Source organism: Strix uralensis, chromosome 12 (genome assembly GCF_047716275.1).
Source record: "Strix uralensis isolate ZFMK-TIS-50842 chromosome 12, bStrUra1, whole genome shotgun sequence".
Taxonomy (NCBI): Eukaryota; Metazoa; Chordata; class Aves; order Strigiformes; family Strigidae; genus Strix; species Strix uralensis.
The window spans coordinates 23,643,818-23,656,624 of NC_133983.1; the positions used below are offsets into that span (position 1 = coordinate 23,643,818).

Consider the following 12,807-nt stretch of genomic DNA (forward strand, 5'->3'; position numbering starts at 1 on the left):
CATGGCATTAGGGGGTGTAGGACTGGGCTGGCACCATTCAGACCCAGCATCTGTGGGGTCCTAAATCCCTGCACCCCAGAGGGAGCCCCGGTTTACAGGGGGAGAGGGGCAGGGGGTGCAGGGGCAGAGGTTGGGGGTGGCGGTGGGGGGGTTGCCACCGCGAGGGCCATGCCATGGGCACCACCAGCCACGCCGGCAGCACCGGCACCATGAGCTGGGCCTGTCAGAGCCTGTCACGGCTGCCTCCCCCCGCGCCCCCCCGCCGTGATGCCGGTGGCAGGGAACATCTGCTGGGCTACCCCCCCCCGCCACGGCGCGTTAGGGCGAGGGGCAGCTGCCGGGACCCCCGGGCCAGCACCGCCGCCGCAGCCCCTCACCGTGACATCGATGCAGGGTGACAGGGCGAGTGGGGCGGACGGATGGGATGGGACAGACGGACGGCTGAGCCAGCACCACTGCCCGCGCCAGGGCCCAGCCGGTGCCTGACGCTCACAGCGCGGTTCCATGTCCCCTCCCGCCGTCCCTGGGGACACCGACAGCCCTGTCACCACCGCTCAGCTTCTGGGGACAGACAGATGACATCCTGCATCCCACGTCCTGTAGCCCTTTGCCTCGTGCCCTACCCCCCGTCTCAGCCCCCCACGCTCCAAACGATGCCCCACACTCGGGGAGGGGGCACCGAGGCCACTTATTCCCAAGAAGGCCGTGCTGGCCGGGCAGGGGGGCCCACAGCAGCCATGCAGGGATGTGGTGATGCCACCAGTGTCACCGACACATCGCATGTTCCTCTGCCAGGCCCAAGGGTGTCCCCGGTCCCCCTCCGCCCTGCCCTCGGGTAGGGGGCGGCTTTCCAGCCCTGCTGCAGTCAGGACCCCCCCGGGACCCGTCTTCGAGGAGTGGAGGGTGCTCCCCGCTGCAGTACCCCGGGGGGGCACCGGGACTGACGGTGTCGGGGCCGGTGGCCGGGACGATGCTGCCACCTGGTGCCGCGGCGTCGAGGAGCCGCCGGGACCGGCAACGGGGATGGGGGGCAGCACCGGGACCGTCAGCGGGGGTCGGGGGTGGCACCAGGACCGGCAACGGGGGTCGGGGGCAGCGCCGGGACCAGCCCCGGGGGTCGGGGGCAACGCCGGGACCGTCAACGGGGGTCGGGGGCAGTACCGGAACGGACCTGGGGTCGGCGGCAGCGCCGGGCCTTCGGGAGCCGCCCGGGTCAGCTCCGCCCCGTGGGGACCCGCCGGGACCGGGAGGCGGCGGGACGCTGCCGTCCCTCTCCCCAGCCCGCAGCCGCCCCGGCCCCGGGCGCGGACGGTGGTCCCGGGGAGGCCTCGCCTCGACGGGGGGCGCGGCGGAGCGGGGCGGGCAGGACCCGTGCCGGTCCCTGTCCCGGTGCCGGTGCCGGTGCCGCCGTGGCGGGGCCAGCGGGGCCGGGTCTCTCCCTCCCGCCCGCCCCGTCGCGGCATCCCCGGGACGCGCCCGGCGACAGCTGCCGCGTTCCCGCCCGCCCTGCCCGGGGGGCTGAGCACCCCCGTCCCCCCACCGCGGGCAGCGGGGACCCCCCACACCCCCCCCGCGTCCCTCCTCACACTCCCAAGCCTCCCACACACTCCCCCCCTCCTTCCCCCCGCCGCCCGCCCCGCCGGGCCCCCGCCGGGCAGGGGGTGCAGGCTGCCGGCCGGGGGGGCGGTGGGGACAGCTGCCCGGCCGGGGGGGGGCCCGGCCCGCTCGGCAGCACATGTGCCGTCACTCAGCCAACCCCGCGGTTATTTTAGCTCGGGACCGGCGAGCGGCTCGGGGCTGGCGGCCGGACTGCGCCCCGCTCCGCCATGGGCCCCCCGCTTCTCCTCGCCTGCCTGCTCGCCCCCCTCTGCGCGCGGGTAAGGGGTGCGGGGACACCCGGGGGGGGGCGGGAGGGATGGCGATGGGGTGGGGATGGGAAGAGGGATGGGGTCCCCCCCCAGCTTCATGCCCTGGGAGGGCCCGCTGGGATGGGGAGCCCGGACACGGTGCTAGGGGGGCAGCCGGACCCCAAAGCCAGCAGAGACACGTCCCTGGGGACAGCGGGGATGGGGACGGGGGTGGTGGGGGCTTGGTGCCCCTCTTGAGGCATTTCCCACCCCACAGATGGCGGTGGCAGGGGGGGGGGCTGCGGCTCCGGCACACTGCCTGCGTTTGTAAAGCGGGGAGACGGGATTTGGGGGAGGGTTACGTACTCAGAAACACCCTGCTGCCCGCTTTTCACACCCAATTGTGGTCCCAGACACCCCCCCCGCACCTCTCTGTCCATGCATGGCCCCCCCAGAGCCCCTCACCGCGGTCTCAGGCCTCAGCCCCACAGAGCTGTTGGGGTTCTGGCCTGCACCCCATGGCTGGGTCCTCAGGGCAGCGGAGGAAAGAGGCCCTGCAGGGCATCCCCCCCCCCCCAGCAGCAGGCTCCGCATCGCCCCCCCCAGCTCCTCCCCAGGGAAGGGGGGGGTCTCTCCTTGCGGGGGGGAGGGCAGAGGGAGAGCTGGCAGCTGCGGGGCAGCTCCCGTCACAGCCTCCAAACGAGCCCCTTGTCCTGCCCATCCGTGGGGTCGGCACACAGCCCATGCCCTCCGCCCTGCACAGCCCCCCCAGGGACCCCCAGCACAGCCATCCCCGCTGCCCCGCTCCCTCACCCTGGGCAGGGTGCTCACGCTGGGACCTGGGGCACCCCGAGGCACCCCAGGGCACCCCCAGCGATGCAACCAGGGTGGGTGCAAGGCCCGGTGCTGCCCAGACGTGCCCCCTCCCCGGGGAGGGGTCAGCGCGTGTCCCCGAGGCCCAGGACGAGGGGGAGCCCTGGCGAATGTAGTAAGGAACTGGGGGGGGCATGCACAGCTCCCTGCCCCCCCAACCCCCATCTCCCAGCCCCCACGCCTGCTCCCCACAGCTCCAGACCCACATGTCACCCACCCCCAATTCCCTGACCCCCCCCGCCCAGTCCCTCATGGCCCCTAAACACATCCCAGTCCCCACAGCTCCCTGAGCCCCATTGCAGCCCCCCCATAACTCCTGCTCCACCAGTCTCCATTCCTAATCCCCCCCCAGCTCCCTGTGCCCCTCCAGCACCCCAGCTCTGTGCCCCAGCTGGGCCTAACCTGATCCCTGACCCTTCCGCCCTCGCTGCCACGTCCATGGTCCATGCGGTGACAGTGACACACTGACGTGGGCTGGAGCCAGCCCAGGGTAACCCCTTCATCCCCACGGGGGGGTTCCATGGGGCACAGCCCGGCGTGGGACCCCCGGGGTCGTTTGTGGGGTACCCCTTCCCCTCGAGACACCCGTCACCATCACACCAGTGTGCCAGGGGACAACCATGAAGCTCCGGAGGAGAACTGGGTGGCCTCTCTGCTCCCCCAAACCCAACCCCATTGAGGGGGGGTCCCAGCACTGTGCACCCCAGCACTGCATACCCCAGCCCTGTGCACCCCAGCACTGTGCACCCAGCCCAGGAGAAAAGCCCTGCCTGCTGCCCCCTCCCACTCTGGAAGTTTGGGGGTCACCGGCAGCACCGTGTGCCCCCCCCCGTAGGGTGCCACAGTCCCGGGGAGCCCCCAGACCTGGCGACAGCACGAGGGGCTGCGGCGGGTGAAGAGGGCCTGGGTGATCCCCCCCATCAGCATCTCGGAGAACCACAAGCGCATCCCCCACCTCCTGGTGCAGGTAGGTAGGGACACCCCCCCCCCCCCCCTCTGGGGCAGGGGGATTACCTGGGGGCACCCCAGGAGGGGGGACATGGCTTGGGGGAGAGCAGAGGGGGACCCCAGGCAGGGGACAGACCCCCCCCAGCCCTGGACCGCCAGCCCTGCTTTCCCTGGGGTAGATCAAGTCGGACAAGCAACAGCCCGGGGGGGTGATCTACAGCATCAAGGGGCCGGGGGTGGACGAGGAGCCCCTGGGCATCTTCTCCATCGACAAATTCAGCGGGAAAGTCTTCCTCAACGCCATGCTGGACCGGGAGGAGAACGACCGCTTCCGGGTAAGGATGCTGCTCCCCTCGCCAAGCCCCCTCCTCGGTGCCCCCCAGCCACCCCCCAACCTCCCCGCTCTGCACCCGCAGCTGAAGGCCTTTGCGCTGGACCTGGGCGGGATGACGCTGGAGGATCCCACCGACCTGGAGATCATCGTGGTGGACCAGAACGACAACCGGCCGCTCTTCCGGCAGGACGTCTTCACAGGGCGCGTGGTGGAGGGGGCTGAGCCAGGTGGGTCCAGCTGGGAGACCAGGGCAGGGGGTAGGGGTGAGCCAGCCCCCCACGCTGGCACCCACCGGGGTGCTCCTGCGGCCGCAGGGACCTGCGTGATGACGGCGGATGCCAGCGATGCCGACGACCCCGAGACGGACAACGCGGCGCTGCGGTATTCCATCCTGGAGCAGGGCGCTGCCAGCATGTTCAGCATCAACGCTACCACTGGCGAGATCTGTACCGCACGGCTCGGCCTTGACCGAGAGGTAGCGGGTGTGGAGGGGGGGACACACACCGGGGTGGCACCGGGACTGGGGGCAGCTAAAGACCTCCCCAGTGAAACCACAGCTCCAGCCATGAGCAGGCGCAGGCGTGGGGAGAGGGTGGGTGGCCAGTAGTTGGGGGAGCTCTGGGCTCTCCCGGGGGGGGCGGGCTGGAGGGGCTCAGCAGCGCCCCCCCCTCCTTCCCTGCAGACCGTGGGGGTGTACAACCTGACGGTGCAGGCAGCCGACATGTCCGGGGACGGGCTCACCACCACGGCCACAGCCGTCATCTACCTGGACGACATCAACGACAACCCCCCCGAGTTCACCAAGGAGGAGGTAGCGGCCGGGGCAGGGTGGGGGGACACATGGGGTGGTCAGAGGAGTTGGAGGGGGGGCAGACACCAGCCCCACACCGCTCTCCCCCAGTTCTCCATGGAGGTGGAGGAGCAGGCGGCCGGCGTGGACGTGGGCAAGATCTTTGTGCACGACAAGGACCTGGCCGGCTCGCCCAACTGGTTGGCCAAATTCACCGTCCTGGAGGGTGACCCCGAGGGTGCCTTTGCCATCCGCACCGACCCCCTCACCAACGACGGGGTGATCTCTGTGGCCAAGGTGGGCACGGGGCAGCCAGAGAGAGGGGAAAGGGTGATGTCGGGGGGGTTCCCATGGCTCGGCTGACCCGTGGCCCCTCCTGGCAGCCGCTGGACCACGAGGTGCGGGACCGCTTCGAGCTGACGGTGTCGGTGCAGAACGAGCAGCCGCTGGAGCCCGCGGCCCCCTCCAGCCCCCGGGCGCTGGCCACTGTGCGGGTGCGGGTGCGGGATGTCAACGAGGCGCCTGTCTTCCGCGAGAACCCGCGGAGGGTCAGCGTGCTGGAGGGGGCCCCCCCGGGCACCTCCGTCACCACCTACACCGCCAGCGACCCCGACACCCGCCAGCTCCAGACCCTCACGTGAGTCCCAGGCTGTGGCCGCCACCACCGCAGCCCTTTGCCGTGTCCAGGCTCCCGCTCGCAGCCCGCAATGGGTGTTTTGGGGGTGTTGGGGGGGTGACGGTGTGCCCCCCTGCCCTGCACTCACAGCTATGCGCTGCTCTACGACCCGGCGGACTGGCTGCAGCTGGACCCCCACTCCGGCACCGTCCGCACCAAGCGGGAGCTGCTGCACCCCTCCGCCTTCCTGCAGGGCGGCTGGTACATTGCCCTGGTCCTCGCCCGTGATGACGGTGAGCAGACCCCCCCGCCTTATCCCCCCTGCTCCCGCTGTCCCCCCCTGACCCCTCGGTTCTGTACCCCCAGCCGAACCCCCCCTCTCCGCCACCGGCACCCTCTCCATCGAGATCCTGGAGGTGAACGACCACGCGCCGCTGCTGCAGCCGCCGGCCGGGGTGGTCTGCGGGCGGCCGGGCCGCGGGGGGAAGCTGCTTCTGGGGGCCACGGACGATGACCGGCCCCCCCACGGTGCCCCCTTCCACTTCCAGCTCAGCCCCCAGCACCCCCAGCTCGCCCACAACTGGAGCATCACCCGCTTCAATGGTGAGGGCTGGCAGGGAGGGGGCTGCGGTGCTGGGGGGTGCTGGGGGGGGGTCCCCGCTCACCCTTTGCCCACACCCCCTCCCACAGTGACCCACGCGGTACTGGCCGTGCTGGTGGAGCTGCCCGAGGGGCCCTACTCGCTCCCGCTGCTGCTCCGGGATTCGGGGACCCCCCCCCGGGAGCGGCAGGAGCTGCTGAACATCTCGGTGTGCCGCTGCGGCCGGGACGGGACCTGCGAGGACGGTGTCCTGGCCGCCACCAGCGCCGGGGCCGGTGTCACCCTCGGGGCCCTGATGATAATCCTCGGCAGCATCCTCCTCCTCCTTGGTGAGTGAGACCGCCCTGACCAGCCTCACCCCCACCCAGCACCCCAGCCCTGTGCCCCACCACCCAGTGCTGGTCCTGGGTACCCACCCCGAACCCCACCAGCACCCTCCGTCACCTCGTCCCCCACCCCACCCATCACCCCATCCTGGTCCTGGCTGCCCCACCCCATCCCTGCCCATGACCCCCCCCACCCCAGCAACCCCTTCTGACCCCTACCAATCCCCCCCATTCCCTTCATCACCCATCCCACCCCCCCATCCCTCTCTCCCAGCCCCACCAACTGCATCCCAACCCAACCAGCACCTCCATTGCCCCATGTCCCCCCCCGCCACCAGTGTCCCCCCCCCTCCCCGTGCCCACCCACCCTCTGCCTGCAGTGCTGGCGGGGCTGGGGGCTGCCCGGGCGCGTGGGCGCCGGCGGGCTCTGCGCAAGGGGCTGCTGCAGCGCTCGGGGGACGACATGCGTGACAACATCCTCAACTACGACGAGCAGGGCGGGGGCGAGGAGGACCAGGTCAGCGGGACATGAAGGCCACAGAGGTCACGGGGGGAGGGGGGTGGTCGGGTCCCCATCCCAGCCCTGCACCCCTGACCCCCTCCCATCCCCGCAGGATGCCTACGACATCAACCAGCTCCGGCACCCCGAGCTTTTCTCCCCCCGGGCCAAGCCCCCGGTGCGCAGGGATGCCCCGCTCAGCTCCGCCACCCCCTCGGCCCCCCGCAAGCTGCCCAGCAGCCCCTCCGACATCGAGGACTTCATCAACGAGGTGGGGACGCGGCCCGCTGCCCCCCTTACCCCCAGCCGCCCCCTCCCCAGTCCCAGCGGGGCTGACGGTGTCCCCCCGTGTCCCCACAGGGGCTGGAGGTGGCCGACAGTGACCCCAGCGTGCCCCCCTATGACACGGCCTTAATCTACGACTACGAGGGCTCGGGCTCGGTCGCCAGCCCCCTCAGCTCCATCGTCTCCAGCCTGACGGACGAGGACCAGGACTACGACTACCTGAGCGAGTGGGGGCCACGCTTCCGCCGCCTGGCTGACCTCTACGGGCAGTAGCGGGGGGCAGGGGGGGCAGGAAGGGGGGTACCCCGCTGCCCCCGGGGGGGCTGGGGCGGAGAAACAGGCAGCGGGGGAATGGGGAGGGGTCTCACACACGCACGTGCGTGAGGTGCCCAGATGCAGCGGGTTTGCGGGTGGACGTAAGCAAGATGCCCGGCTGCGGGGGCTTTGCACACGCGTGTGCACCAGAGAGGCCTCAGCACAGGGGCTTGCACACCCGCACATACCCGCAGACCCCCCCAGCACCCCCCAGGAAGGCAGAAGCCAAGCGCACGGGCAGCCCTGGGCGGGGGGGACACCCCAGGAGAAGCGGAGCTGGGGAGGGATGAGGCGGGGGGGGCGAGGAGACCCCCCCCGGTTCCCCCCATAATAAAGACCCCGGAGAAGGGGGCCGGTGGCAGGGGCACCATGGGGGGGCCCCTGACCGCGCCAACCGCCCGTAGAAACAAGGCACTTTTATTGGCAGCCCGCGAGCACCCCCGGGGGGGGCATCACCCCCACCCCAGGACTCCCAGCACAGCTGCTCCTCCTGGGGCAGGATCAGGCCCTGCCGTGGGGTGGGTGCGCTGCCCCCCACCACCCCTCCCCCCCATCGCCCCCCCCAAGCCCAGCCATTGCACGTGTCTCGGTGCACCCCACAAGCACCCACGGGGGGGGTCCCAGTGCTGCATGGAAGGGGGGGTCCCAGCACCGTGCTGAGCCCCCCCAGCAGCAGGGAGACCCCGGGGTTGGGGGGGGGTGGGGGCAGCTACATCTCACAGCGGCGGGGGTGGGGAGCCCAGCATCCTCTTGGTGGAGGCAGCAAGGTGGGAGTAATCATGGGGGACACCGTGGGGGGCGAGGAGGGGTAGGTGGTCATCGCGGGGGGGCCGGTGGAAGAGGGGGGGCCGGCGCTGGCTCTCGCCGTCCTGCAGGGACTGGGGCAGGCTGCGGCCCTGGCTCTCGGGCAGCAGCATGATGCTGAGCACGGCGAGGATGGCGAAGGAGGCGAAGACGACGTGGTGCAGGAAGAACCCGCGGCTGTTGGGGATGGCGGTGATGGGTGCGGCCGCCTTGCCCACGAAACTGGCCCCTACGACGAGGCCCAACCCGGCACCCCTGCAGGGAGGGGAGGGGGGGAAACACGCTCAGAATGGGCCTGGGGGACCCTTCCTGGGTGCCCCCCACGGCAGCATGCCCCCCCCTGCCCCCTTACCTGACCACGGTGGGGAGGACCTCGCTGGCGAAGAAGATGCTGAGGATGGTGACGGCGTGGGAGGCGGTGACACCCACCACGGACAGGGTCAGGACGATGAGGTCCAGCAGGTCTGGGGTGGGGAAGCACCATCAGGGGTTAAATCCTGCACATACCACCCCCCTCCCAAGCATCCTGGTCCCCCCCCCCATCTGCACCCCACGGCTGCCAGGGTGGGGGTCCCCCTGCCATCCTTACACTGGGTGAGGGCCAGCAGCAGGAGGGAGGAGATGCCGGTGAGGACGGTGCAGAGCAGGAGGACAGCGCGGCGCCCGAAGCGCTCGGCCGTCAGGCAGATGAAGAGGCAGGCGGCCGCCTCGGTGCTCACCAGCGTGAAGTAAGAAGAGAAGAACCGGGGCAGGTGGGGGGCCAGGTTGCGGGTGAAGCAGTGCCGGATGCCGGAGCCGATGAACCTGCGGCAGAGCAGGCTCAGGGGGCTGTGAGCGGGATTCCCCCCCCCCATCACCACCGCCACCAAGCTGCCCGCTCACGCCGCGAAGCCGAGGATGACGCCGTTCTTCCAGATGACCCTGGTGCCGAAGATCTCACAGACGGCGTGGTACTGGGGCTGTGGGGACCCCTCGGATAGGGACTCCAGCTCTGTCGGGGCAGGGGTACGTGGGTTAGAGCTGGCACTGGCCCACCACCGCCGGCACCGCAGCTTTGGGGAGGGGGCCCGGAGGCCCCCTCAGCACCCCCACCACGCACCCTCGAGGAGACCTTCCTGGTGGCAGGAGCTGTTTTCGGCGCCAGGGTCACCACCTTCAGCCAGTGCCTGCAGGGTCTTCTTGGCCCTCTCCAGTTGCTGCGTGGCCAGTAGCCAGCGCGGTGACTCCACCAGCAGCGCCGGGCACCTGGGGCACGAGTGTCAGTGTCACGGGGCTCTACAGGAGTCTGGCCCCCCCTTCAGCGCTGCCCCCCCCTTCCTGGCTTCAAAGTGACGCTGCCCAGAAACCCTCAACTTCAAACCCGAGCAAACATTTACCCAGGGCGGGGGGGTCCCTGCACTCCACCTGAAGAGCCCCCAGCACCCTTTGATCCACGGCCCCGGGCAGGGTGTGCCAGGCCAGGGTGCTGGGTGCCAGCCCCAGGGCACAGCTCAGCCCCCACCCCGTGGGGAGCAGCCCCCTTCCCACACACGCAGACCCCACCACCTTGGCTCGGGGGGGTCCTTACCACCAGCAGGCAGCCAGCAGGGCCAGGATCATGGTGACAGCGCCCTGCAGCACCCGCCAGTCCCGGCACAGCACGGCCAGTCCCGGCAGCAGCAGCTCCCCGGCGATCCAGAAGAAGCCGCCCACCATCGTCACCCCCAGCCGGTGCGGGGGATCACACAGCTCCAAACCTGGCGGAGGTGGGGGGTGCAAGGGGTGCACCGTGGGTGCCACGGCCGCAGGGCATCCTGCATCCTGGAGCATCCTGTGCCTTGGAGTATCCTGCACCATGGAGCAACCTACACCTGTGATCATCCTGCACCCCACAGCATCCTGCACCTCAGAGCATCCTACACCTTGGAGCATCCTACATCCTGGAGCATCCTGCACTCTGGAGCATCCTGGAGTATCCTACACCTGAGAGCATCCTGCACCCCAGAGCATCCTGCACCCTGGATCATCCTCCACCCTGGAGCACCCTCAGCCCCCACGCCACCGCAGTCCCCTGCCAGCACACTCACGTGCCACGTAGAGGGAGAGGAAGGCGCCCGCCAGGGCGGCCCCGAAGAGCAGCCGTGCCACCAGCACCATGACGAAGTTCACGGCCAGTGCCACGCTGAGGCCCAGCGGCACCGCCAGCACCAGGGACGCCACGAAGGCGGGTCGGCGGCCGAACCTGCGGGGGGACGGGCTTTGAGTGGGGCTGGGCACGGCCCCCCCCCTCTGCCAGCCCGGGGGGAGCTGCCCCGGGGCCCCCCGGTTGTTACCTGTCACAGGCCAGGCCGGCGGCGACGCTGCCCAGGGTCCAGCCCAGCAAGTGCGTGGTCTGGTCCAGGGGCACCTTCCAGCGCGCGGCACACACCAGGTCCCACTGCGGGTGAGGGGGGGGCACGGCGGGGAGACGTCAGCACGGGGGTCCCGGCACATCCCCCCCCCACCCCTGCTGCCCTCGGGGGTGGGGCAGATGGTGTCCCAATCCCCATCAGTTGCCTGAGGAGGGGCGTCTGGCCAGCCCCCACCCCACGAACCGGAATGTGGGGCTGGATTTGATACAGTGCTGATGACTCTTATTGCCCCCCCGGAACACCCCAGGGCTCCCCCCCAGCCCCTCCACGGCGGCCCCCCACCTTTTCCCCCTCAAGGACCCCTCTCCCGTCCCCAGGCTCCCTTGTCCTCCCCAAGCAAACTCCCTCTCCCCCCACCCCCAGTGCACATCCAGGGCTTTCCCATGGGACCCTTACCGGGGTGCCCATCTCCGCCCCCCAGGCATCCCCCCTCCCCTTAACCCCTCCCGTACCACGGGGACCCCCCCAGCCCCCTCCAGAACCACAACACCCCGGGGGTCCCCAACCCTTGGACCCCTCCGGGACCTTCCCACCCCCTCCAAACCCCCCCGCCCGGGGTCTGGTGTGTGCCCCCCCCCCCCAACCTGGGTGACGAGGTTGGAGCGGAGGCCGGCGGCGGGCAGGGCGTAGTGCCAGCCGCGGGTGCAGGGCCCGGTGCCGTTGGGGCGGGCGGGGCCGGTGCCGGTGCCGGTGGGGCGGTACCGGTAGAGCTGACAGGGGCTCCAGCCCCCGCCGAGCCGCGGGACGGCGGCGCGGAGCAGCGCGACCCCCCCCAGACGCCGCAGGGGCGGCGGCAGGAGCGCGGCGTCGGGGCGGCAGCGGTGGGAGGGGGCCGCGCCCAGCGCCCACCCCAGCGCCCACCCCAGCGCCAGCGCCGCGCACGGCGCCCACCCCCCCGCCGCCCGACGGCCCCGCGGACGCGCCCCCCCCGCCGCCATCACCCCCCGCCGCCGCCGCTACCGGTGACCGCTCGGGATCGGCGCCCGCCCGTGGGGGCGGCACCGCCGGGGACCGGCCCCCGCGGGGACCGCCCCGCCCCGCCCCACCCGGCTCTGACCCCCCCGGACTGTACCCGCCTTAAGCTCGGGGTTCCCCCCACACCGGTTCAACACCCCCAAGCCCAGTCCAGCCCCCCAGCCCCGTTCGCCCCCCCAGCCCCGTTTCCCGCCCCCCCGACTCGTTCCCCCACGCCCCAGCCCCGCTTTGTGCCCCCCTCCAAGCCCGGTTCGCCTGCTCTCCCCCAGCCCCGGTTTGCGCCCCCAAGTCCGGTTCGCCCCCCCAGCCCCATTCACCCCCTCAGCCCCGGTTCACCACCCCCCCGTCCCCCTGGTTTGGCCCCCCAATACCGATTCACCCCCCCAGCACCAGTTTGTCCCTCCCCTTCAAGCCCAGTTTGCCCCCCCAGCCCCAGTTTGCCCCCCCTAAGCCCCGTTAGCCACCCCCCAGCCCTGGTTTGTCCCCCCACAAGCCCGGCTCGCCCACCCCAGCCCGGTCTGGCCCCCCCAGCCCCGTTTTGCCCCCCCGAGCCCCATTTGCCCCCCCCAAGCCCCATTCACCCCCCTCCCCTCTCCATATGCTCCAGGCCAAGGGACCCTCTTGGCACCGGGGTCCCCCGTGTCCAGCTGGTGCTGGGGGCCCTGGGTGCAGCCAGGGGTGCTGGGGCCCAGCCGTCAGCACCCACAAATGCCCCCGGGTCTCCCTAAAACCCCAAAGGGGGCCGGTGGAGTCCGGCCCCCCCCCCGCGAAGGGAACTGGTCCGACCCCCTCCTGCACTGCAGCGAGTCCGTGGGAAGAGCCAACCAAGCAGCTGAGTGGCAAACAAGCTTTTATTTTTTTTTTTTTCTCTTCCTTTTCAAAATTTGTTTACAAACGTTATCTCTGAGGGACGAGAGCACGGCTCTGGCGCTCAGCTCGGTACCCGCAGCGGTAGAAAATCACATCTGCAAAATCACGCCCGTGTTTGCTTTCTGCCTCCCCCCTGTGCAGCCGAAAGGACGGGGGGTGCCCCCGCCGCGGGCCCGCGAACACCAACAGCGTCAAAATAACCGACCTCGGTGTGTTACAGCTCCGACCGGCACCGAGACAAGGTGGGACCTGGCTTGGGCGGCTTCTGCACCCACGTCCGTGGCTGGGAGAAGCATCACTGCGGGGGGAAATGTAACCTGGGGGACTCCTGAGC

General features: G+C 71.0%; 2 protein-coding genes across 4 annotated transcripts; one reads left to right on the forward strand and one right to left on the reverse strand.

Annotated features, from left to right (window-relative positions):
- The first annotated feature begins 1,778 nt into the window (after positions 1–1,778).
- CDH15 (cadherin 15) lies at positions 1,779–7,740 on the forward strand. Of its 3 annotated transcripts, XM_074881212.1 has the most exons (15): positions 1,779–1,877; positions 3,556–3,687; positions 3,848–4,003; positions 4,085–4,229; positions 4,317–4,477; positions 4,685–4,813; positions 4,904–5,089; positions 5,176–5,429; positions 5,559–5,701; positions 5,775–5,824; positions 5,957–6,011; positions 6,099–6,338; positions 6,674–6,852; positions 6,950–7,105; positions 7,195–7,740. In XM_074881212.1, exons 1-15 carry the CDS (start codon positions 1,827–1,829, stop codon positions 7,390–7,392), a joined length of 2,235 nt encoding a protein of 744 aa, XP_074737313.1. In that variant the 5' UTR covers positions 1,779–1,826; the 3' UTR covers positions 7,393–7,740. The 3 variants fall into 3 exon arrangements, with proteins under 3 accessions (XP_074737313.1, XP_074737311.1, XP_074737312.1); XM_074881210.1 differs by having other exon boundaries at positions 5,775–6,011; XM_074881211.1 differs by having other exon boundaries at positions 5,775–6,011; positions 6,716–6,852.
- Positions 7,741–7,837: 97 nt separating this feature from the next.
- On the reverse strand, positions 7,838–11,566 carry SLC22A31 (solute carrier family 22 member 31). The gene is made up of 9 exons (XM_074881233.1): positions 11,213–11,566; positions 10,551–10,654; positions 10,305–10,459; positions 9,806–9,974; positions 9,338–9,483; positions 9,121–9,229; positions 8,828–9,042; positions 8,591–8,702; positions 7,838–8,493 (listed from the first exon to the last, which is right to left on the reverse strand). Exons 1-9 carry the CDS (start codon positions 11,564–11,566, stop codon positions 8,151–8,153), a joined length of 1,707 nt encoding a protein of 568 aa, XP_074737334.1. The 3' UTR covers positions 7,838–8,150.
- Between the last annotated feature and the right edge of the window lie 1,241 nt (positions 11,567–12,807).